Source organism: Furipterus horrens, unplaced genomic scaffold (genome assembly GCF_987537825.1).
Source record: "Furipterus horrens unplaced genomic scaffold, mFurHor1.1.pri manual_scaffold_3, whole genome shotgun sequence".
In the NCBI taxonomy this organism is placed as follows: domain Eukaryota; kingdom Metazoa; phylum Chordata; class Mammalia; order Chiroptera; family Furipteridae; genus Furipterus; species Furipterus horrens.
Genome location: NW_028327173.1, coordinates 3,422,288 through 3,447,309, shown reverse-complemented (window position 1 = coordinate 3,447,309; position 25,022 = coordinate 3,422,288). Strand labels below are relative to the sequence as shown.

Below are 25,022 nucleotides of genomic sequence, written 5' to 3'. Positions count from 1 at the left end.
CTTAACTACACTTGGAAGTCAAAGCTGAGCCAGCAACACAAATGGGCTACAACAAACTCTGCAAATCCGGCGACCCCAGCCGTCTGAATTAAAGGACTACAGTTCCCCAAGAGACGGACACACACCCAACTCTCTCCACCACACTAAGTCGGCATCGCCCTAACGTCAAATATTCAGAGTCCAAACTAAGAAAGACGACAAAACAATCCACCCCGAGTAGTAAGGCTCCCAGATTAAGACTTACGAAAAAAGGAAACATCATTCAAGAAGATAAACCTTTACGCATTCCAGTTCATCAAACTTCTCTCTACCTGGAGGCCAAATACAGAGTTTGGCAAAAGCTGGTTTACAGTTCTGAGTATGTGAAACACAAAGTTTATTCTTCTTTATTATTAATTAATTATTGTATTATTTTCCACAGGAACAACTGTAAACCTACTTTTGCCGCACTCTGTATACAATCTACTACACAGCCTTCAATCTCAATAAAACGTCCTACCGTTACGGAAAACCACGCAAACCGGCTGCATCAGAGGCCTGAGAGCGGCCCTGCCAGTGGGAAGCCTGCCCGTCCCGGCTCCACCGAGACGTCACATCGCCCAGGCCCTGCCCGTTCTGCGGGCACTGGGCTTATCTTTACTATCTCGTGACAACGTGAGCACTGACGTTTAGTGGGGGTGCAGGCAGAGTTAGCCACCAACGCAGACGCCAAAATGCAGGCAAACACAGATTCAGGAACTCATGCTACCTCAGTAAGTCACTCAGCGTGCACATTTTATATTTTTCAAAGCAAGCAGATCAGAGATAGTTCAAGAAACATGTTGATTTCTGTCAAATCGAGATTAAATATTCTTTTCGTTCACAATTTCCTAGTTCAATATTTCAAATTTAAAGCTAATATAAAATAGTACTGTGCAAAATGACCTGAGAAGTTGGCCCCTCACGAAATGATACCCCTGAAAAGAGAAGTGCATCTACCTCGTTAGTGTTCCAGCGGTGCCTCTCTTTGGGTAAACTTGAACATTTCGGCAGACATTCAAGCAGCTTTTTCGGTAAAAAGATTTTTACATGACTACTATTGCTGTTCCCATGATCATCTACAAAGAAGAAAACAATAAATTCAGAGAAAAGAATAAGAGAAAATTTCCTTTAAGTACACTGGCAAGACCAGAAGCAGCCGCTCAGGTTAGCCCCCGTGAGCCCGCGAGCATGGTCGCCCCTCAGTTAACAGGACTCACGCACACACGCACTGGCCGGGGCAGCAGGAGCCCGGGCCTTCTGCTCCCTGACAAGCCAGCGACCAGGGGCCCTAGCAGCTGCCCTGACCAGAGCGTTACTTTTAAAGGTTCTTGCACCAGGTTTCCATGAAGTCCATCAAAATCGCAAAATGATTTAACCCCACAAAACCCAGAAATCTTCTATTAACCAGTTGAAGAGTTTTAAGTTTTTCTCAGGGAAGAAGAATTCTAATAAAATAGGACTATTTTATTCATAAACTAACACTACTTCAGCCCCTAGAATACAAATGAGACTTATCCTGTCAAAAGCAAATTACAAATCTTATAGATATAAGGAATTCAAACCTGCAGTTAGCTAAGAGACCGGCCTTTCCAGCCTAAATAAAAAATATACCATTTTAATTAACTTGATTTACATACATACATATATATATCATTAATGCATTTCATCAAAATATAACTGCTAAATTGGTGAAAGAAAGACCCACTACTTTCAAACTAGACGGCATGGTCGCACTGCCTGATAATCAGTCTCCCTGATACTTTTTCTAGAGAAGACCATTTCCTTTATGCATTATTTCATTCATTTATCCATTTGCACATCATTTCCTATTTCATTCCCGTAACGAAGTCCCTTTGCCTGGCTGAAAATTTCTTGCCAGTTTAGGCACATTTAGTTCCAAGTTTCAAATTACCCGCTCCCGATGTTTTAATCACCAAATGGAAGCCCCAATAACCAAAGGGTGCGGTGCGTAACCAGGTACAAAGGAGCAATGCATTCAACACTCAGCACTGAATTTGCTCCAGAAAGTCACAGTTGGAATAACTTATTCTCATATTAACAAGATATAACAAAAACACTGAACTCCAAGTCAAGAGTCCAGGATTCAGGCCCAGTTCTGCTACTTACTGATTGTGTGACCTTGGGTAAGTTACTTAATATCAGTTTTCCTAAATCAAGATTTAAATCATCTCTAATTCTCCTCCAGGCATAAGTCCCTACATACCTACCAATTAAACAGCCTTATGTAGGCATCAGGTATTAGTTAATAATGTTAAAAGTGAAATACAACAACATATTTTTCCAGTCATTTACTATAATGTTGCTTAGCACAGTCTATTTTTTGAACAGGTGAAAAAACATAAAAGAATAAAAATTATTTTCTACAGTCACAATAAAATCCTCCCCAAACATTTTTCACCTGATTTACACATTTCTTCTCAAGGAAAAGATCTTAACAGGAAAATAGTGGGCATAGAAATAAAGTCTAAAAAAATTTACTACATCATATGAAAATATTTTATAGGGAGTAACTTAAGACTGAATTTTAGCGTGCTAAATCCTTTTTGGTCCATGAACTACACAACCAATTGAATTATAATGCCCATCTTCTATTTCTATAAGCAGTATAAAACTTGAAAAACTTCAGAACTGACTGCTTTTAAGAATCCAAAATTTTAATCTAATAGCAAAATAAAATTAAACTGTAAAAAAAAAATCTTGCTATGGAACCAAAAGGAGTGTTCGACTAAGAGAAGGCCATAGAAAGTTCTGTATTAATTAGAAGCCTATAAAACCCACGTGACTGTATGTGCCTGCGCGTGCTCCCTGCACTCCATCCCAAGGGGGGGACCACGGCCCGTGAAACTTGAAAGCGCAGAACACCAAGCCCCGGGAGCCTGTCCCACCCTTCCCTTCTCTCTGCCCCTACCGTGGTTTTACTCTTATTTTTAAAATCTCCCACGATGTGTACAATTATGAAAGTAGAGGAGAGATTCTAAAATCTATATTCATTCAAATATTCACCATTTACAGGGTGCCTTCTACAAAAACAGTGTTATGCTAGGTGCTCCGTCAGCGGCATACCCTGAATTGTATGTGTCTAGTCATCTCACTGAGAAAAAACACTTAAAATACAATTTTGAACAGTAACGAAAGAATATTAAACCTCAGGTTCTCAGGTTCTGTTCACAACCTGACGTCAGTCAGCCATCCCTTTAGCCTCTTTGAACCACCAGCTACCCCTGTGACATATAAAGCCTATCTGTGTACAGGCGTGTCTACTTGTGTGTGCTGTGTGCATGGGCGGGTGTGCGCACATGCGTGTGGAGAGGGAGAGCGAGGGGGAGAGAGCCCTGCTCATCAGTACCAGTAACCGCTCCAGGGAAGCCTGCCGTCGTGCACTGGGCCGGGGGGCCGGGCCAGGCGACTGGGCCGGAGGCGTTGGAGGGAAAGGAGGGCTGGGCAGACTCCGGCTCGGTCACATCTCTATAGCGCGCGTGGGGACGCACGGCATGGGGTTCAGCAGGCCAGTGAGTGCCCCTTAATCAGTTCTGAAACTGGGCTATTCCCAGCATTTCAGGTTCGCGCTGAATATAAATTGGATGTTTTTAAGAAACATTAACTACGGATAATTTTCCCACTGTGCATTATGAAGATGGCAATTTTAATACTGGGAAAAAGAATCTTAGGAACTCACAAAGGCAAAATGTTAAAAATCTTATTTTCAAATTTCAGTTTTTCCAGTTAAAAGCGTGATATAAAGTAATTTTGCTTTTCCATTGGAAAAGAACTGCTCACATGGCTACACTGTATGGAACTGTGCTTATTAATTAAGAGCGACTTTTGCACATTTCTGGAATGACTACACACGCTACAATAATTAGAGGCCCGCACGTGCCAGATCCTGAGCCCACGGCCCGGTGCCGGGGCTGCAACGGCACCCGAGTCAGCAGCGGCCGTGGAGGACGCGCCACTCTCCGCTGCAGCTTGGGGCTGAGCGCGAGGCCCTGAACGCCGGCGCCGCAAAACGGCAGCGCCCCCCGACACGGCACCAACACTCCTCTGTCATCGCCTAACATGATATTCATGTATGATGTGTGCCTTCAGAAAATTATTTTCTAACCTCCTTCACAATAAAAATACCTTAGTGAGGCTCCTGAAACTGACAGGTGACCTCCTTGGCTGACAGCTACAATTCTAGAGAATGAACCTCCCTTTCCAGCCAGCCTTCAAGTGTTTTCCAAATAATAATTTCAGACACATAGTATAATTTAACTACAACTTCTAAAATATACAAAAATGCTCACTCACTCAATCAGGCGAAAAGCAGAACTCTTGTTTTCCTGTTTTATCTCTAAAATTGAGGCTCACATTGCCAAACCCTTCCTTCATTTAAATCCAAAGAAACATACCTGACCCTTTCCGTGGGGCACACCGTTGGCTTCTGCACAGCGAGCTGTGACTGCATTAACTCTGACCTGGAAACAACCCACCCATTGTATTTTGATTCATAATTAATAAAAACTAAATAATTTTGATTCTGTGAATAATTACAAACACTGTTATCCAATCGAGTTGATTATGATTAACCTCTCAACCTCTAGACCAAACTGCTCAAAATAAGTCAGTGTAACAGTGTATCAAATTGCCAGATCTTACTGGGAATATATTTGATCAACAACTTGGAGTGGTAAAATTAAAAGGAAGCTCTACAATTTTCTGTTTAGCTCTAATGATTATGTGCTTCGATTTAATTAGCAGGATAGGAACTGACTCAGGAAAACAACCACACACTGTTCCACCCAAAGCAGCACCGGGCTCCCGGCAGCACATGTTGCCGCTGCTGATGGAAGGCCTTCGAATCACTGCTCATCCCAGATAAACATTAATTAAGCGCCCACTATGTGCCGACATTGGTATGATTCCCCTTATTCTTTTCCAAAGAGACTCTCCAAGGTGAGTTAAACTCAGTTGGAATTATCCAAAAGATAAAGTTTAAAAAAGGAAAAAATAAGCTTTTTTCATAGAAAAACATAACTAGTTCTGCTATTTAACAACCCCCTTCCTCTTCTTAAGAGTGTGTGATCATCAAATCTTACCCTTTCCATTTTTAGGGGGCCCACATTTACCTTTTTTTCTCAATCACATGATCAAATCTCTGGCCCAGGTTTAGGTGAACTCATAACCCAGGTTCAATCAACTTCTACTTGTCTGCGTCTACGTGTTTGTCTAAAAATGTGTGGGTGGGGGCAGACCAAGTGGTGGCACAGGAGCCTTGAGATCGGGTGCCTCTGCTGGTGCCTGGGGGCCTCTTCTATGTCACCCATTCGGTCTCAGTCGGAACCCCTACTACCCCCGAGGGAGTCGGCATCTGAGGCTCCCTCCGTCAGGCACCCAGAAAGGAAAGTGCATGGCACCCTCTCATTTAGTCCTCACAAGAACCCACCCATCAGGGCACAATCACCCCCATTCTACAGATGAAGAACCAGGGGTCAGATTAACTTGCCCAAAATCTACAGCGTAAATGGCTCGAACGGGATTCAAACCTGACCTGTGCACCTTCCCACCTGACCCCTGCTCTAGGCCGTCTGGAGTCGGACCCTGAAATTACAGAGTCCTTGTCTGGCATCCAACACTTGCAGAGTGCTTTGCATTTCCCGTGCGGTTAAACCCTTTGCCTTTTTAATCCTCACAGAAACAGTATGAGGAGAGTATTACTCTGCTACCCCCAGAAGGATTAAGTAACTCATCTAAGATCACACAGCAAGTTAAAGGCAGAACCCGGGTCTTCTCAGTCCTGATCACAGGCTGTTTCCTGGCGCTGCGACAATGGAGACCCTCTCGCTGCCAAGCCCACCCCTTCCTGTAAGTCAAAAGCTTGTCGAGTCCTACCTTCTAGAGGTGGCACGGTGTTGAGAACACAGTAGGTGCTAGTTCCGCAGAACACACTTTGGGAAACGCTCTAAGGAAACAGAAAATAAAGTGTAAAACTAATCTTTGAAAAAGACACACACTGGCTCTTCTGTGGTCTTCCTGCCGAAGATGCACAACCTGGGTCGACCCCGAAGAACCGTCTACAAAATGACTGGCCTGTACTCTTCAGGAGTGTCAAGGTCATGCAAGTCAAAGGCTGAGAGGGTGTCTGTATTAAAGGAGCTGGGGGAGACAGCGGAGCGCAGCCCAGGGTCCTGGCGGGAGCTTTCCCTGCCGATGTCACCACTGGGTCAGCGGGCTCAGCAGGAGCAGCGTCGGCAGTGAGAAGGCACAAAGGCCTCGGTGGCAGTGTCCTGACTTTGACTACTGTCTTGTGGTTATGGAGAAGAATGTTCTGGTTTGTAGGAAATACAACAGTATTGGGGGGGGGGAGTGAAACATATTGGCAACTTATTCTCACATAGTTGGGGGAGGGTGGGGGGGTGGGATTCTTTGCACCACAGTTTTTCCATACGCTTCAGTGTTACAAAACTTTAAATCTATGTGTATGAGAAAGATACATGCTGGGAACATGTAGCATATGTAAAAACAATTTTCAGCAGGGAGCACACGTGTTGCAGACAATGCATGGTTACCAGGAAGAACCAATGCCAGGTTCATTTTGCAGCTCGGTCCACATTCAGCGACATTATCACCCATCTCCCCACAGTGACCCCCACACCCAGCTCCCTCGCGCGGGTCTCCTCGGTGCCCACTAACAGTGTGGCAGGTGCGGTCAGTCGGGGAGGGGCTGAGGACCAGGTTTCTGCTCTTGGGCTGCTTCATGTAGATAAAATTAAAGTTTTCATACAGAAAACCCTACACAATGGTAACTTTTAAAAAAGGGAAAAAATTTTTGTGAGTCTTGCCAGCCACTTATTTTCAGTCCTAAGAACATCCTTTTCCTTTGGTGGCAGTATGAAATAAAATGTTTAGATCATTCTTCCTGCATTACAAACCACGTACTTACATACTTAGAAATCCAAGGATTGTTTACAAGTCTGACAACCACCTCGACATTTTACATTTACCACAGAAATAGCTCGGTTCCCTCACTTACTAGGTGTCCTTGGGAAAGGAATTTAACCTCTGTGTCACCTCACCCCCTAGCTCACAGGGCCGCTGGGAGAAGTGAGTGGGGTAAAGCATACCACAGTGCTGTAAGTCCCAGTACTGCACCAAAATAAAATGTCCCTGTGGTCAGTAGGGTAATCTTCAGCAACGTTAACATTTTCTAAGAACAAACAGGATGGCCTGAATTTGGGGGGCCAAAAAGAGCTCAAATCTGACTAATGTCGCCTCCCCTTAATTTTTAACTTTTCGACTCCTTATATCCATGATCAAATGCCCTGCCATAAATAAGCCCTTCTCCACAATGTGACTCCTAGCTCCCAGGATAAGCATCAGCTTCCTAATTACTTATTTTCGGTTTCTGGAAAGTTCTTGTTCCGGGACTTTTACTGGCCTTCTTCTAATTTAATAATGGTAATGACGGACTGGCGACCTGTGGTAGCATCTGTAGTAACGACCTATGATCTGCGGACAAACCTGAGAATCCACAGACCCTCGGGAAAGCCAACACGCTCCCCCCAGCACCACGCGCATGCAATGACGCCAACCCGCCGTGAAAAGAGGTTCGCGTGAAGCCGGCAGCACCGACCTCACGGAGCTCGTGCGCAAGCTCCCAGCAACAGCTTTCTAACCACGTTAATGCAGCGTCTCATCTTAATGTGGCTTCTGAATTGAAACTTGAAATTTTATGGTGTTAAAAGAATGTCTTACATTCAAGGCTAAACATTTTCTGGCTTCCTATTACCAAAAAAGATAGCGTAAGTGTACCACTTATCAAGACATCTTAATGGCCTTAACATCAAAAGCTTTACAAATCACTCATGTGCAGTGGGGCGCACTAATAAATGGCTTTGGGAAAAAAAGGACTTTTATACCTGACTTCAAAGTCTGATGATAGGTAAATCAGTGGTAAAATATACCAAATAACAAATAAGGAGAATTAAACACCAAAAAACACGTAACAAATATCACAACCAGCCAACCATGATCCCTCCACAGCACTAGCATAATAAACAGGCTGCATGGTTTAATTTAAGGAGGACAGAAACTCAGGGCAAGTTGAGAGTGAAACCAAATGTCATTCCATCCTCAAAAAAAGCAGGTTCTCAAAACAAATAGCAAAAAAAAAAGTTGATTCACATAAGAAACGGCAACCCCGCACCACGCCCAGCGGCCAGCGCCGGGCTGGGTCCGTGCAGAGCGGGCCCCAGGGCTGAGGGGCTGGAGCGCAGGAGTCTGTGCCGGGCGCCCGGCCCGCCGCGGAGAAGTCCGGCCAACGCTGACGCCCCGCCCACGGAGCAGTGCGGAGGGGAAGCACGAGCTCAATGTCAGGGCGGGCTGGGTTCAGGCCTCCCCGCTGCCGCCCCGGCTGCCTCTGAACTGCACCTCGGACCTCTGGCCCTGCGGGAGCCTTCGTCCCACTGACCCTGCCGGCGCCGTCTGACAGCCTCTTGTAAGACGCGTGCCTCTAGCATAACCTCTTCTCTTAGTTCCAACGCACCTAACATGTGCCGGGCACTGTCCCAGGAGCTGGGACCCAGCCCTAAACAGCACGGACGGGAGTCCCTCCTGCCCTTGCGGGGTGCGTGCCGGGGGCGGGGAGGGAGTGCGGGCGACAAGCGCTGAGAAGGAAAGAAAACGGGGCGGGTGCCCAGATGAAACACCAGGCAGGGTCAGCCCTGTGTCTGAACGGCTACCCCGTGTGGGGGCGGGGCGACGCCGCTGGGGCACCAGGATCCCAGCTTTTCTCACGAAGCAGGGCGTGGCGCTCAGCTGGACGCGATGTGGTCACCGGGACTTTTCACATTCTGACGCCCATGCTGCCGTCCTGACCAGCTCCGTCAGCATGTGCGGAGGTGGGACCCAGGCATCAGGGTCTTTTAAAGGTTCCTGAGTGACCCCAAGATGTATCCCAGGATGGGAGCCACTGAAATAAACACTCGTGTGATTCCAGGCAACTCACTTTCCCAGTTTTCCCCAGAGTAAAGTGGGAGGCCGGCCTTGCGCGGTGTGGCTCCGCCTTTGGTGTGCCTGCGGGTCACCTGGGAACTGGTTAAAAGGCAGGTTCTGACTCACAGTTCCCTCCAAAGCCGCCGGGGAAGCCCAGGCACCATTTGGGGCCATGCCTGAGTGTCAGGAACTAGATAATCTAGATCAGGAATTCAATCTAAAAAACACCCTTCCAGGCCCTTCATTTGCCTCTGTAAATTTCAAATACACTTTCTCTTATTAAACAAACAAACAAACAGACAAAAGAGACCGTCTCAGTCCCATCATTCCTCAGCCGCACAATGCCAGGAACTCCTAGGTAGATGAAACACGGACCTCTGTCTGCGGACACAAACTACTGTAACGCGGAGCTACACCAGAATACCCCAGCAAGACAGTTAAAGGGAAGCCCAGGACGGCTGAGCATCCCAGCGTCCAGGTCTCCAGCAGTGGTCAAGAGGGGAAGAGCGCATGCTCTGTGAAAGAGCCCCGCCTCCACAGAGACTATCCCGCGAGAGGCAGCACCAGGGCAAATGGAACGAAGAAGTGACACATGGCTTCTCAAAGGCTGACACGAGGGGCAGGTGGCAGCGGCACGGCAACTCGGTCCCCTGCCTGTGTACCCAGCACAAAGCCTTTGGGACACAGACTGTCTGATTCGCTCTGTCTCCCTCCAGGACGCTGCACACAGACACCTTCCTTATGTATGCATGCAGCCTTTGCATGTGGGAATAAATGAAACAAAATGCTGTGTGATAAGAAGCAATGGCAGGCTTTGAACGGGCGGTGTGATGAGAACTGTACTTACAGTTCTTTGACGGCGGGGCTGAGCCTGCCGCCGTCCCCATGGATCCTCGGAAATCTCCCCGAGGGCGCACGGGGCTCACTACATGGGGGGGGGGGGGGGTGGCGAGGCCGCGCTGAGTGCACTCAACCACCGTATCAATTAGAAGTGATGCAGTGAAAACAAGCTGCTTATAAATTTTACCATGACATAAACTGATTCTCAAAATTCACTGGTACCTATCACGTGACACATAAATCATCAAAACTGAGCCGAGTCCACAATCCTGAGCCCCCTCACCAAACTCGCCAGTTTGGCTGAGCATTCCAGGAGTCGCGCCTGCATCAGTCAGGGGGGCTAACTCAGACCAAACCGTGTCCTGGCTCGAGCACCACTGACTATTTACTTCCTGCCCGTGCGAAGCCCCAAACAGGTGTGCCTGACCCGCAGCGCGCTCTCCCCAGGCAGCGGCTCTGGCGCTGCCGCTCCCCCGTCCTGTGCGGGAGCCCCCCGGGTCCCACTGCACCAGCAGCGGGGAGGGACCGGGCACAGGCAACCGCGCCTGGAGGGCTGTACGGGCCAGGCCTGGAAGTGGCCCACTTCTCTGCGCTCTCTGCTCCATTGGCTAGAATTTGGCCACAGAGCCACACCTAAATGCAAGGGAGGCTGGGAAATGCAGTCTGGCTCCAAGCCCGGGAAGAGGAGACGGAGTTCATCCTGATCCGCTGGCGGTCTCGGCCACAGCGCCATGTGTAATGGTGTGGTTTTTTTAATTACAGAAGAGTCATTCCTTTCAGAAATGTCTTCTGTTGACCTACAACTCCACCTTTAATCCCCAAAGCCATTCAGCACCTAAAACCAATCTAGTAGTTTTTCTTCTGATAAATTATTTTTCTAACCTACTCAAAATAAGAATATAATAACAAGGGCACCCTTAAAGGGATGTCTGGCTTTCCATTCTGGTATCTCCGGTACTTAATGGCTGGCTAATAATAGAAGCTCAAATTTTTTTTAATTTATGACATTCCCAGAGTGCACGGAAAGAAAAAGACGGGTCTCATCGCTTGCCCTGGTGACGGTAAGATTTCCTGAAGGCCAGCAGACGTCTTAAGAACCTCCCTCCCTCTCTTAAGGCCCCCCTGAGCTGCCACCCATCCTCTGGTCCCTGAAAAATTAAGTAGTAAGACGAAAGCTAATTTAGACCCACTAAAAACTCAGTGGGTAAAAATACTTATCGGTGCTCACAGATACCAAGAGAACGCAACTCCTATTTGTGGCGAGAGTACAGGCCTGCTCGACAAGAAGGGGACGAGGGTCTGTCCCAGGCCATCCCTGGAGACCCCCACAGAATGGGACTAATGACCTCTGAAGATGGGAAAACCGGCACATGCTCCACATAAGGAACGTTATGCTTTTTCTGAACCCCAAAAGGTTAGTGGGGGAACAGATACGTGGTACAGTGCAAAAACATTTTCTTCTTATATATTACCTCTCTTCAAGAAGTTTAAAATATACTGTTAAGTGGTTCATTCCTACGAGACAGAGACTAAATGAAAGCACATACCCAAGTTAACAGGGGGAAGTCAGACAGGCGGCTGCCTTCGTACTACAAAGGCCAGCTAATAAAAAAGTGAAGCGGTGACCTCGAAGGTATTTAGGGCACAAACCATTTCAGGCCCTCAAATTGAGTTCAACACCTAGAATTGAGTTCAAAAGCAAACAAGTAGCTAAAACAGACCACAAAACTGCTGAAGTTCTAAGAAGCTTACATAGGAATTAATACTACATTTCAAGCCTGATTTATGACCTGAGAAATCACATTAATTGATTCACCATTACCAGATTCATGTAAAGCATATTTAAAGTGATTTCAGAATAAAAAAAATTATCCTTTCTAGATATGAATCACGGTATCATCAAAACTTTCATAAATTTAATTTGGCTAGGAAGCCAGTATACTCAATATTCTGAAAATAATCAAAGAGCACTTATTAAATGTCCACATTTGTACAACTACATCCCAGGAGAGCATACTCAGAAAAAAGCTACACAGAATTTAAAATGACATTGTTTTACTAGCACTTTTCATTACTAGTACTAATGATAACAATTTTTTAAATTCCTCAAAGACAGAGCACTGGAAAATACCAACAAAGTCAACCCAGCAGAGCAGGCATTCCATCTGACATCACGTACGTACAACGAGCATTTTCACACAGAAACCCTGGCCGTGGTCCCACAGGCAGCAGAGAGGACCGCACACGTCCCCGAGGAAAGGAGACGTCGAGGCACACGGGCACCTGCCACGGGCACAGCCAGGAAGGCGCAGAGCGAGAGCCAGGAGCAGGCCCCGCCCCTCCTGTGCCGCCTCCACAAGGACACAGGCCCTCTCCAGGACACGGCGCTGCAAACCTCCGGGCAGAAGCAGCACCCAGGCCGCCCTGAGCACACCGGGAGCAGGGTCAGAGGCTCCCTGCCCGGGGACCGGAGCTGGGCTCACCGTCCTGAAGGAGGGCAAGCGCACAGCCCCTGCGCGCGCCCGGGCGCCGAGCCGGGGGCAGTTCCCCTTGCTTCTCTAATGCTCCTTGGTCCATGAAGCACAGACTGACTCCCCGCCACCTATCACTGCGTGCTCCTTCCCAGGAAACTAAAAGCTCATCAAAGCCAACGGAGGGAAGGGCACCCACGCGCAGAGCAGAGCGAGGAGGCGCGCGCCAGAGAACGCAGCCACGCCCCCCAGGCGCAGCCCGGCCCCACGGGACCTCGCCTCACCCTCGCCCGGCCAGAGCCAGTGAGGAAGCCACGTGCACTGAGGCCCGAAAGGGGTCTGTACAGAGTTCGCCCACAGAGGCTCACACACTTCACTGTGAGAGGGGCTCCCCGATCCGCGTTCCAGGCTCCATGGCTGCGGAACTACGCCCAGTTCTAATCAGCTTAATGATCAGATTGCCAAGCCCAGAGAAGGTCAGAAGCAGCAAATCAGAGGGGAAAGAACAGCTAGAAAGTGACAGAGAGGGGGAAGCAAAGGAGTCACAAGGAATAGCAAGGACAGATTTTGAAAAGAAAAGAAAGAAAGAAAGAAAGAAACACTAAAAACTGGATACAAGTAGTTGAAAGGTACAGCAGTTTGAGGTCATTTATCATAAAAGCAAACACTCTACTCAAAAGGCCCTGAAAACATCATGGTATTAGATAAAGGCCAGTTCAGTAACTCAGTACAACACAGTGACCCCAAGCTAACAAGGAACATGGATGCTAATGTCCACATGCTCCACGGACCAGGGGCACAGGAGCGCAGTGACCGCCATGTGTCTGCAGTCGCTTTCCGTCCTGTGAGATACGTCCATGTGAATTACCTTACTTCATCCTCACTGTCATCGCAAAGCCAGCAGTACAGGTGCCTCCCCTGGCCAGGAACATGCTGGTAAGTCACTCACCTTCAGCAAGGCAGCGGGTTTACCAGTGGCAATTGTTACATGCGATTAACGCGTCTCACAGGAGAGGCCCCTGGCCCCCGTGCTGGGATGGAGACAGCAGGGCAGGTCCCTTAGAAGAGTCACCAACACCAACAAGGCTGTATCTGAACCTTTCCTGAAACCTCACCTCCCAAATGCCCCTCCCTAATAGCTCCATCCTGCCACCTGCAACCCATGGGGCCTCTTTCGGAAGAACTGTTCTAGTGCCTTCTAGTGCCAGCACCCCTCTAATGTGGACAAACTTCGTGGAGGGCCAGGCGGCTCTGAGTTACCACACAGCTTAAGGCGTCACCTCCGTGACCAGGCAACACAGACCATACCTCCAGCCCTGCTAGCAGGCGTCCCTGCTGGCTCTGAGGAGACAGGGTGCCACGCGGGAGAAGCCCACGCGGCAAGGAACGCAGGGGGCCTCTGGCCAGCGGCCCGCGGGACAGAGCCCTGCCACCTACGTGTGCCCGGCAGGGTGGCCTTCCCCAGTCGAGCCGTCAAATGAGACCCCAGCCCGACCCACTCCTTGACGGCAGGCTCATGAGGCTCTGAAGCAGCAGGCCGTCAAAGCCCCGCCTGAACTCCTGACACACAGGATCCGATGTTACGTGTGTCCTGTTCTACGTCACTAGGTCCGTGGGACCTTGTTACCACAGCAACAGATAACTGTGCGTCAGGCCCCAGGGATTTATCTGCTCTAATTGGACGGATCAGTCGTTTCACCAGCATTTCTACCAGCACTCCATGCTTACCACAAAATCCTTGGAAGAATTATCTACCTTCTTGCTACCTCTTTCTCCTTCTCTCAACTATCAAATCGACAAAAGCATTACCTTCTTCTTAGTCTTCATTTTATTCAAACTCTGCAGCATTACAGCTAATAAACTCCTTACACCTCTGCACTTAGCATTGCTGACTTTATGTTCTCGTCCTGCTACTTCTCCGACCCTTCTTTCTCGGCCCCCACTGCCACCCACCCCTCTGGGGACACTTAAAGGGCAGCAAGGCCTAACACCGCCAGAACGCATGGCGCCCCGGCGCAGCGAGAGCCTAAGGAGCTGGGCACGGCCGGTGAGGGGCGAGGAAGCAGGAGGGATCGGATCAATCCCGCTCAGCAGCAACGACAAGGCCTCTCCCAGGACAGCGAACACAACCCAGACTCCCAGTGTGACTTCCGAGGCCCTACGGCCTGACCCCACCTACTTTTCCAGGCTCATCTACGCAGCACGCCGGGAAGGCCAGCCACCCGCGCCTTCCTGGCTCTGTGCCCTCGCTCTGCTTTCCTCTGCACGGATGGAGTTTCTCCTCCAACCTGCCAGTGCTGCCAGGTCAGATTCCATCTCCTTCAAGGAGGCCTCCCAGGCCGTCCCGGAGCTTGATTACAGCGCGCATGATGACCAGCCTTGAATCAGTCACATCCACATCTGCCCCCCTGCAGACGGGAGGCTTCTAGAGTACGGAGGGACTGAAGTGACTCTTACTCTCAAAGACTAGGGAAAGTGTTCAGGAAAATAGTCACTCTATTGCATTCCCAAGAAACCAACCATGGAAAACCACAAGAAAACAATTATTTTAAAATTATACTAATACAATCCATTAGAAGCCTAGATTTATATATGTTTTCATTTATGTTTTATCTCTAAATAAAAAGAGCTACGCACTGCCTCGTTAGATTAAAAAAAAAAACAGGAACTAAATAAGCTCAGAAAGGCTGAGTTACCTGCTTAAAGTCACAGGACATTTAAAGGCCAGAAGGAAGACCAGAGTCAAGTCTTCAGAAGACTCTTTCTCCAAAACTATACACAGCCAGAACGTAATCTAGGATACCCACACGTCGCACTAACCAGCTCATCCAAGTACCTGAAACTCCTTTCCCTTATTTTTCTCTCAATTAAGTCCCATTTTCCTCCATAGTTTAACTCAAGAACCCTCCCCCAGCCTCTCAGATTAGTGAAATCCCTTTACGATACACTGTCCTTCCCTTCATAGCATTTATATCTTCACAGTGCTGTATGAGCTGTAATTTCACATAGCACCCTGATTAATGTCAGTTTCCCCGTGCGCTCCATGAGGGCAGGGACTGCCGCTGTCCTCCACACCGGGCAGCACTTCACTGCTGTCTGTTGAGTAAATGAACTGACTTGAGAGTCTCACAGTAACTGACACTCACACGGCCTCCACGGGACTACAAGATCCTAAAATCTCTCTGACACCGTCAATAATAATAATTATATAAATTTTAATGTCACAGTTTTATTGTAACATATTCTATCTTTAATAATTAAATATTCGTATAAAATACCTGTTAATTCTCTATTAATCAGAACAAGTGTTAACTAGAATACCACGTTTTTTCTAAGCATTCAAGACATTAAGAAACTTCCACAGCAAAGGAACACAAACCAAACAAAGCCAACCTACAGGCGTGTGAATTAGCTGTTTGCCTCTTAGAACCTGAAAAGTCCTCTCCCAGCCTATCAATGATTTAGTACCTCACCAGGCAGCCTACGTAGTAATAAATTAAAACAACGATTTTTTTTTTAAGGCAAGAAGCTTGGGTGCTTGAGTTGGCCAGCAGTTCCCAAATAGCAGATCCATAAAAAGGCTTTAGACTCCCCCCAAATTGATCCACAGATCATAACCCCTATCAATATCAAAACTGCCTGTTTTGTAGAAATTGACAAGCCGATCCTAATACTCGTGGAAATTCAAGGGACCTACAATAGTCAAAACAGTCCTAAAAAAAGAAGAATAGAGCTGGAGGACAGGCATGCCCCGACCTCTGAGCTTACTAGTGCGGTGCTGGCATTAAGGACAGATGTATAAGTCAGCAGGTTAGAACTGAGACTCCACAAGTTTATGCTCAACTGACGGACAAGGGCGCCAAGATACTCCAACAGGGAAAGAACAGTCTTTTCTACAAGTGGTGCTGGGACAACTGGACACCCACATGCCAGAAAGAATGACACTGGAAGCCCACCTACCGCACAGCATGTACAAAAATCAACTCAAAATGAGCCCGACCCAGATGAAAAAGCTAAAACTATAACAATGCTTACCAGAAAACACAGGTGTAAACCCTCCTGACCTTAGATTAGACGACGTTTCTTAATGACACCAAAAGAGCAAGCAACAGAAGAAAAACCAGATAAACTGAACTTGGCTGAAATGTAAAGCTCTTGTGCCTCAAGAGACACTATCAAGAAAGTGAAAAGACAGCCACAGAATGGGAGAAAATATTTGCAAATCATCTATGATAAGGGACTGATATCCAGAACGTATAAGAAGGCCTACAGCTGGCAGCCGCTTTAGAAAAGTTTGGCAGTTCCTCAATTAAACAGAGTTGCCACGTGACCCAGCAATTCCAACGCAGGGCACACCCCCGAGAGAACTGTAAACATGTTCACGCAAAAAAACATGGACAGTGTTCACAGCAGCATTGTGCATAATAGCCAGAAAGTGACAATAACTCAAATGTCCATCAGCTGATGAAGAGACAAACAAAATGTCACATATCCCTACAGTGTTGTTTCACTATACAAAGAACGAAGTTCTGACAGAGGCTACCCACGGACGAACCTTGGAAGCCTTACACCGCAGGAACGAAGCCGGGCCCCACGGGCCCCGTACTGGAAGCGCCTGTGGATATAAACTACCCGGAACAGGCAAATCCGCAGGGAGAAGAGACTGCTGCCTGCCTAGAGCTGGGAAGGAGGGGGACTGGCTACCAACAGGAAGAGGTTTCTTTCTGGAGTGAAAGTTCTGGAATTAGACAGTGGAGGTAGTTGTACAACTGTGTAAATATATTCAATGCCACTAAATTATATATTTTAAAAGAAAGAATTATATGGTATATGAATTATATCTCAATAGTTATTAAAAAGGAATCAAATCCCTTCAAGTACTAAGAACTTCTTTGACGGCTGGATTTCTTTTTTACCCTCACCCCAAGGACACTTTTTTCATTGCTGAGAGAGAGAAAGAGAGAGAGAGAGAGAGAAACATCAATTGGTTGCCTCTCATAGGATCCCTGACCAGGGATCCAACCCGCAACCTAGCTATGTGCCCAGAACTGGAATCAACCCCACAACCCTTCAAAGTTCGGGATGACACTCCAACCAACCGAGCCACCCCGGCCAGAGCAGATGGCTGTGTTCTTTTTTAACCATTACATACTCTCCTCTCTCAGTAAGCAGGACACACCAAGTGCTGCTTTCTGAACATACTCAAGGCCATCCCCACGAAGCATCAGTTACTAAGCAGCTGCGTGTCCGACGGCACACAGGTGATGGGCCTTCTCGGCACGGCCACGCCACCGCTCCCTCAGTCCCCGGCCCGCCCACTCTGGTTTCATCTCCTCCTCTACCACGAGAACCAAGAGCAAACAGAGCTGGGAGAAGGAAGGGCACACCGAGGAAGAGCCAGACGAATGTGCGTGCCGTGCCGGTGGCCACGCAGGCACAACAGAGGCTGTTTCCTGTGGTCCTGCCCTCTCCCTCTTCCAAGGCAACGTCTCCCTCTCTTACTTTGGACGCCCGTCCCCAGCCTTTCAGGTTGAGTGGTCTACAACCAGGGGAAAGCGAGGAAACTCACCCAAGGACCCAACTAGAAAACCTCAGGTGACACTGACGTCCCCAACAGCCTACTACAGCCTGAGAACCCGCCCAGGGCAGAGCCGGCAGAGCCGGCAGAGCCCAGTGTGCCCTCGTTCCGGGACGCCCTGCCTGCTCTACCACCGCTCAGAGCGCAAGCCTGGGGACAGCGACTACGCCCACAGGTGACTCACTCCACACACCCAGGCCTCCCGGCTGAGGACGCGTGGCCTCATGTCTGTAGCTACAGCAGACAGATTCTCCGCAGTTTCCCCACTACAGCAAATGAACATAAGAAACCCACTTGGGAGTCAACGTTCTTCCTTCCACACTGTTTGATGGAAACAGGGTGAGGGGCCAGGACCCCCTGCTATGGTCCCTTTCTCACACAATCTCCTTTCTTTCACCCTACGCGCCTCGAAATGGTCAGCAGGCAAACGGGTCCTCCCCACCCTCCCTAGAGCCGACTGAACAGGCTGAACACTAGGCCACGGAAGCAAAGCAAAGCGGCTGGTCGGGGATCCATGCGGAGCACGGGAACTGGACTCGGACACACGGGAGCCAAGACTGGGCCATGGCCGGTCCCAGTGACATGGAATTACGAGGGAGCAAGGAAGCTTCCCGTAAGGGGAGAAATCTCATCTGTGAGGAGCAACAGGGAACAGCAGAGATGGGGGCCATGGCACCCCAGAAGGGACCCCAGCTGGGGCGGGACTCCAGGGGAAGACCCTACTCCAGACTCCCCACTTCCGTTTCGGTGCTGGGAGGCCAAGGCCGCTTCTGCTCTCCTTATGCAAAACCGCTTCCACTTACCTAACCGGATGGCCCGTATTCCTTCTATCAAAACTGCTCCCACTAAAGTAGGGCCAGCTGACCGGTCCTGTGTTCACTTTCTGTATAAACGACCCTCAGAGTGTACATGTGTGTGTGTGTGTGTCTGTGTGTGTGTGTGTCACAGACAGACAGATAGACATGGTGAGGGAGAAGAGAGGGCTGGTGGCTGGGAGGAAGATTTTGGCACTTTATTTAAGGCACAACCTCCCTCTTAGGGTCACGAAAATATATTTACTGTTAGGACCTCCTGCTATTTTTCTCATTAGATTTTGAATCCACTTGGGAGTCTTTTTTTAATTGTGGTAAAATATCTGTAACATAAAACTTACCATTTGCACCCTTTTGGAACACACAGTTTAGTGGCATTAAGTACATTCATGCTGCTGTGCCCCATCACCACTGCCACTGGTTATTTTTAAAAGCACTCGGAAAAGCATGACTTTCACTCTGATTAACAAATGACTTCCGCGCATGCCTTTTCACCCAGTGACAAGGGCAAAGAGCCCCATCAGAGGTGGGCCCGTGAGAAAGGCGGGCTGTGGCGAAGGAGGCGGAGAGCATCCGCAGCCACCTGGAGTGGCACCAGAGCAGCTAAATCCATCCTCGCTCCCTCTAGACATGGCCACAGAGGCTGGAGACTAAAAATACCTGGAGAGGACAGATAACAGCTGTCAAGGATATTCAGCCCAGTTAGAAAGGTTGCCACTATCACCAGATTTGCATCAGAAGACACCCATCCAGGCAGCCCAGGTCCGATGCAGAATAATCAGATTCAGTAGAGAAAGACTGATGCTCCTCGCCTCCCGGGATGTCTGGAATAAATCTCTGGGCCTTGAATTTGGTCAAGTAACCTATGATCAATTTCTGGAGGATCCCCAGGAAGTTAGACGAGCACTCCAGAATGGTGAGTGCCCACTCGCCGCCTTCTGCTTGTCATACTCCCCTTTTAAGCACAACAGCCTCTATCAATAAAATTAAACGAGGAAGAGACCTGCATCAGAAGCTTTGTCAAAGCAAATAATTCAGCCAGCACCCTTCATAATGGCAGAGATGGAAAGGATCAGGCAGAGAATCTTGGCAAGAACACCGGGAACATTAACTTGCCCCTCAGCAGCTTTAAATATGAACGAAACTTTCAAACAAAATAAATTACATGCGAGGCTCTCCAAATGCCAGGCTTGTAGCAGCCCAGGAAGTACACCCAAGTGAAGACCCTACATGATCAATCACAGCGGACCCGCCGAAACGCCCCACGTTTCTTAATGGGAAATTATTTACTGAATTACCAGCAATCAATGCATTTTAATAACAGTTATATTCATCAACTCCAGAAGAAAAAACTCAAAGCACATAAATACCACCACCTTAAACATTAAAAGTCTGGGGCTAGCAGACACTTCTCCATCTGTAATCATGTTATTTAGGTCTGTTTTCCCAGAACTACGCACGCGCATCCACACCAGGCTAGAGAGCTCAATGCGGCACAGGAGTAACCGAGCACAGCGAGCCCTGTGTGCTGTGCATCGTTTCAGCCACTTCACCAAGTTCATACACTTGTCAAAGCGGCGCCTCCCGACGTGTCGGACAGACGAGAAAACCTAACCGACCCCAGGAGGGCGGCACCCACCCCGCAGCCCGAGCCGCGCAGGACGCCGGCGCCACCAGCCGGGAAGCGCGACTGCGCCCAGCCGCCGCCACGCTCTGCCGCCCGACGTCGGGCTGGGGGGCCGGGGAGGCCGACCCTGGCACAGCCCCGCACCACCACGCCAGTGCCCTCGCGTTGCCACCCACGCGCTGCCTGCGCGCGCGCCGAGGTCCGGGAGGAGCCGGAGGGCAGGCCGAGGGGACCAGCAGTGGGGACGTGGTATCCGGGGGGAGCCGCAGGCCGCGGCGCCCAGGACGGAGGCTTCCAGCGGCTGCCCCCCCCAGTGGCACCGGGGCAGCGGGAAACCGCACCGAGGGGCGTCCTCGGTCCAGGTCACGCCAGGTCACGCGAGCTCCCGGAGGCTGAACGGGAAGCGCCCCGGCTGGGAATCCCGCAGGTCAGCCACGCCTCCCGGCCGGAGCAGCAGTCTGGGGGTTCGGTTCCCGGCAAGGCAAGCTGAGACCGCTGCCGCCGCCGCTGGTCTCCCCGATATTTTGAAATCTGATATCGAAATCCTGAACTTCTCATAAACCCTAGTGACACATGGTTTTAAAACTAGGGGGTGTCCACACATACTCTCTACCCTTAAATATTCCTTCCTTCAATAATGTTTACAACCAAAATCCGTCCTAGAAATTATATTTAAGTAATTTGAAAGTGATTCAGTTCTTAGAGGAAGTAATGAATGTCATCTATGTCATCTTCGGACGCTTACTCGTGTCTCCGTGCTGTGACTTTTCTCTCAGAGCGCTTCCTTACGGGAGGGTGCTGAGTACCAGACCACACGGGTATGTTCCCCAGCAGACAAACCGGCTCAGCCCGAAGGAGCACAGAGCCGCACCTCAGCAGGGCTGGGAGGAGCCCCATCTCCGAGTGCTCCCGAGCTGAGAAGCCCCCCTAGGACCCCCTAGGAGTAGCCCTGGGTACCAGTCAGAGTGGCTGCAGCTGGAATCCTCTCCCCTCGCCATCAATTGGAACTGAGCTCCCGTGAGTTCTAAAGAGAACACATTCTAAATAGAAACATCGAAACGTTCCTTGGCAGTGAAATACCTGGAAAGTCAACAAACCCCCAAGAAAGGGGAGAAAATGAACTTTTTTAAAGCTCACCATTCATCAGCTACGGAGCTCGCAAGAGGCCACGCCAGAGGCAGGGCCCCGCGCTCGGCCCTGCGGAGGAAAGCCCGGGGTGAGGCAGCTCCCAGGGCCGCTCGCACGCACCCTGACCTCCGCGCGGACACCCCTGGAGGAGACACCAGAGTCAACAGCTACACGAAGCACCGCCGAGGGGAGATGAAACCCAGCCCCAAGCGGGCCTGCTCCGCGACTGACAGTAACAGCCACAGTGCACGGAAAACATCAGGATCAAAAAAGCCACTGAAAATATTTCAAGAGCAACAGACTGCCCCTGTGAAAGGCCACATGCATTCCAGAAGCACTCTGAGTAGAACCTAATTTAATCTCCAGGCCTAAACTCTCTGAAATAAAGCAGAATGCTCCAATTTAGTCAAATTGCAACAGAAATGCTCCTTTATAACAAAGAAGCTACAGCCCAGCGCTCTGCACTTCATGGGAGAACAAAAATGTGGCGTCAGTGTGTTCACAACACAGCTCACCCCGCAAAATCATGATAATGAAACTGACTGTTTTTAGGGTTCACTCCGTTTCGCCAGAACCCTTGTCCCAACTACGCTGACGTGCATCAGCGTGAGCAACTGTCACTCTGTCGAAACCACCTGAGCATCTTGTCTTTTGTTTTACCTTTTATCGCTGATTTATGGGCTGACTGATGGTAAACCGATCTGCGCTGTGTGCCAGAAGGCAGCTCAGGAATATAAAACAAAAAAAGAGATTTAGAAAATCAAATTCATGAATGGAAATGCTGACGTCACAGTTCAGCTCCCAGCAGAGTTCAGCCATAGTCCGTGAAGAAACTGGATCTCTGGGGATGTTAAATCACCCCTCATGTAGTTAGGACGATAAAACAGAAAAGCCCTTGCTCAGACCAAGGGAAGGGGGGAAAACAGAGATAAAAGCTGTATCAGCGACCTCTGCACTAAACCAAAAACGAAAACTGCACTAAGTATATGCCACAAACAAGCATAACCTCTAAACCACGGAACTATTTCATATTGTCGTTAAAAATATTTTTAAGGCTCTGATTAGTCACCACTAAACCACAGGACACAGTCCCGTCCCCGTCCGGAACCCGCACCCCCATGTGCCATCTCTTTCAGAAAAGAGCGCACAACCTGCCCAGTTTCAGTTCTTCACTCAGCTCCCTGGCCACTCGACCCCCGAAGTCAAGCAATTCGGAATTCAGCGGGGTGGGGCTCAGGACCTTAGGCAAGCTACTGGAATCTTTACGTGAAAGGAAAACAATGATATTACCTAATGATGTAGTATAAACTAATAAAAAATATTATAAAAATTTGATTTACTTACAACTATTAAAAGCGACTAGTGGTACAGGTTAGTCACATTTTCCTCTCACGGCAGGACTGAAAATACAACCAGTAATACAAACCTCCATAAAGCTTAGACACAAGTCACTAAGATCCACTTGTTCAGGACACTTAAGGAACTGATCCCTAGATCCCTAATGTTTCCCAGGAAACGTACGATTATTCCACCCGTAGAAAATAACTGACCCTCGGATCCTTGGTGATGTCTCCAAAGCACATAACTACAAGAACATTCTCTCTTCTTTACCATTCAGGTGGCTTAAAATAGCCATTCACCCAAAATAAATTTTTTAAAGTTTAAGCAATAAAAAATTTTGCCAATAAAGATTTGAAAAAGAAGATCTTATTAAGTTAAAATGCAAACACAGACCAGTTTAATCTGTAAATCTGAAATGTTAAAAGAGATCAGCTCACATTTCCACCACAAATATCTTTGATAGAACATCACTACCCCCTTGTGGATTCGCAATAAAAAATCCTTATCTTCAATCTCCACTTTTTAAACGTTTCATTCTGCTGAACTTCCATTAGAGTTTACATTTTCTTCACTAAAAAGGGCTATTTTATTTCAATTACTTTTTAAAAAGAGAAAAAACACTTAACACTTTAAGACAATCAATCCCATCAACTTCTTTATCTTCTGAGCATCCCCATTTTGGGAGTGTTCTTTGTACAACAGGGATATTTGCCAATTACAACATGGTATGCACATCAGCGTTCCATTTTTCCTTACAATATCTGAACTGACACTTCCAATCATCACTTTGAGATTATTTTTAACAATAAATGGGTAATTTCTTCACTATTGCATCTTTTTTCTTTCTATTGGATAACTGCACACTCTGTACCAATTTCTTTTTATCAATTCCAAATGGTTGCATATCCAAATGCCCCAGAAAACCAATGGTGCACACACATCCTCAGAAACAACTTTTCAGACAAGGACTAAAAATCAAATCTAAGTTTTAAGATCAATTTTTGATTGTATACCTTCAGAAATGCTTCCTAGCACTCTAAATCAACTCCAATGAAGAAAAAAAGCATAATACCTATTTTTCATAACTAGAAGGAAAGGCTTTGGTTACGTTTTCTTTTCTTTTTTAATTTCAGCTGCAAAGTACCTCTGCTTGTATGTATCATTCTAATATAACGCACAGACACACTCTTGCTAAGTGTACACTGTACAAAAGCGAGACTAAGCGTAACCGTCTGGGTTTCCGTCACTTGTTACAGACAGCAGATTTAGCTGAAAGTATGAATCACCTGCACAATCACGTACAAGCTACAGAGAGACAGACAGTCCGAGTTTTGCTTGTGGGACGGCGTTTCCGGGACCGAGCTCCGCATTTCGTCTTCGGTGTGGAACACGGAAGGAGAGCCACGGTTATCTCCTATTGCTATGAGAAGCCCAATTCCAGTATTCACTCCAAGGGTTAGGTGGGAGCAAAGGAGGAGAAATGATCCACTTTGCAAGTGTCTTTAAGTCACTACATACATAATCTTACCTGTGGTAACTGATAAGGAAAAATGGAAGAGGCGATGCCTGGTCTATTCAATGCCTGAGCGCTCTGCGTTCCAAAAGGTTTTTCACATGTCAACCCCTGAGGACTGCAGGCACAAAAGTATCAATTCAGCGGCGTGTGCAGAGCTGGCGGCCGCGCCGGGAGCAGAGCAGTCCGAGCCGGCCTTCCTCGTTTGCTCTGCTGGGGCTGGCAGGGCTGTTGCACTTGGACATGTGCACTGGGAGGCGAGACCAGTGGTGAGAGAAAGACCCCCTGGTCCCCAGGCGGTGACACATTTAGAACTACCAAGAACTCAGTCGCAAACACCTCCTTCCAGCGTGCCACCCTGGGTACTCGTCACTGCCAAGCCACGCCACCGAGGGCCGAGGGAGGAACGCAGCCTGGAACCAGCTCATCTCCCTCTGCGAGCAGTCTCGGGAAGGACACAGTGCATGACTCGGAAGGCCTGGCTAAGTCTGAAAGAAATTAAGATGTGACTGCACTTCTGCACGTGAGCAAAGGACTCGTGTATAAGAGAGCACACAACCCTACCGGGGGACAGAAAACATGGGGGTGAACGCAGGAGAATCATTTTAAAAAGATCTCTGGTCATTCCATCTTATGTCAATCAGCTGAAAGTAAATGAACAATCCTCTAAAAAAAAAAGAGTGAAGAGGGAAGCAAT

General features: G+C 48.3%; 1 protein-coding gene across 3 annotated transcripts in view; it reads right to left on the bottom strand.

The window, feature by feature from the left end:
- LOC150014115 (calmodulin-binding transcription activator 1-like) overlaps window positions 1-25,022 on the bottom strand; it is a 92,878-nt gene that overhangs the window by 61,484 nt on the left and 6,372 nt on the right. For all 3 annotated transcript variants that reach the window (XR_016509617.1, XM_090268519.1, XM_090268520.1), the window contains exons 2-3: window positions 5,914-5,983; window positions 979-1,097 (exon numbers count right to left, since the gene is read on the bottom strand). Coding sequence is in view for 2 of the 3 variants with exons in the window: in XM_090268519.1 (XP_090124645.1) it covers window positions 979-1,097; window positions 5,914-5,983 (189 nt within the window). In the remaining variant the exon portion in view is untranslated. The remainder of the gene's footprint in view (window positions 1-978; window positions 1,098-5,913; window positions 5,984-25,022) is intronic.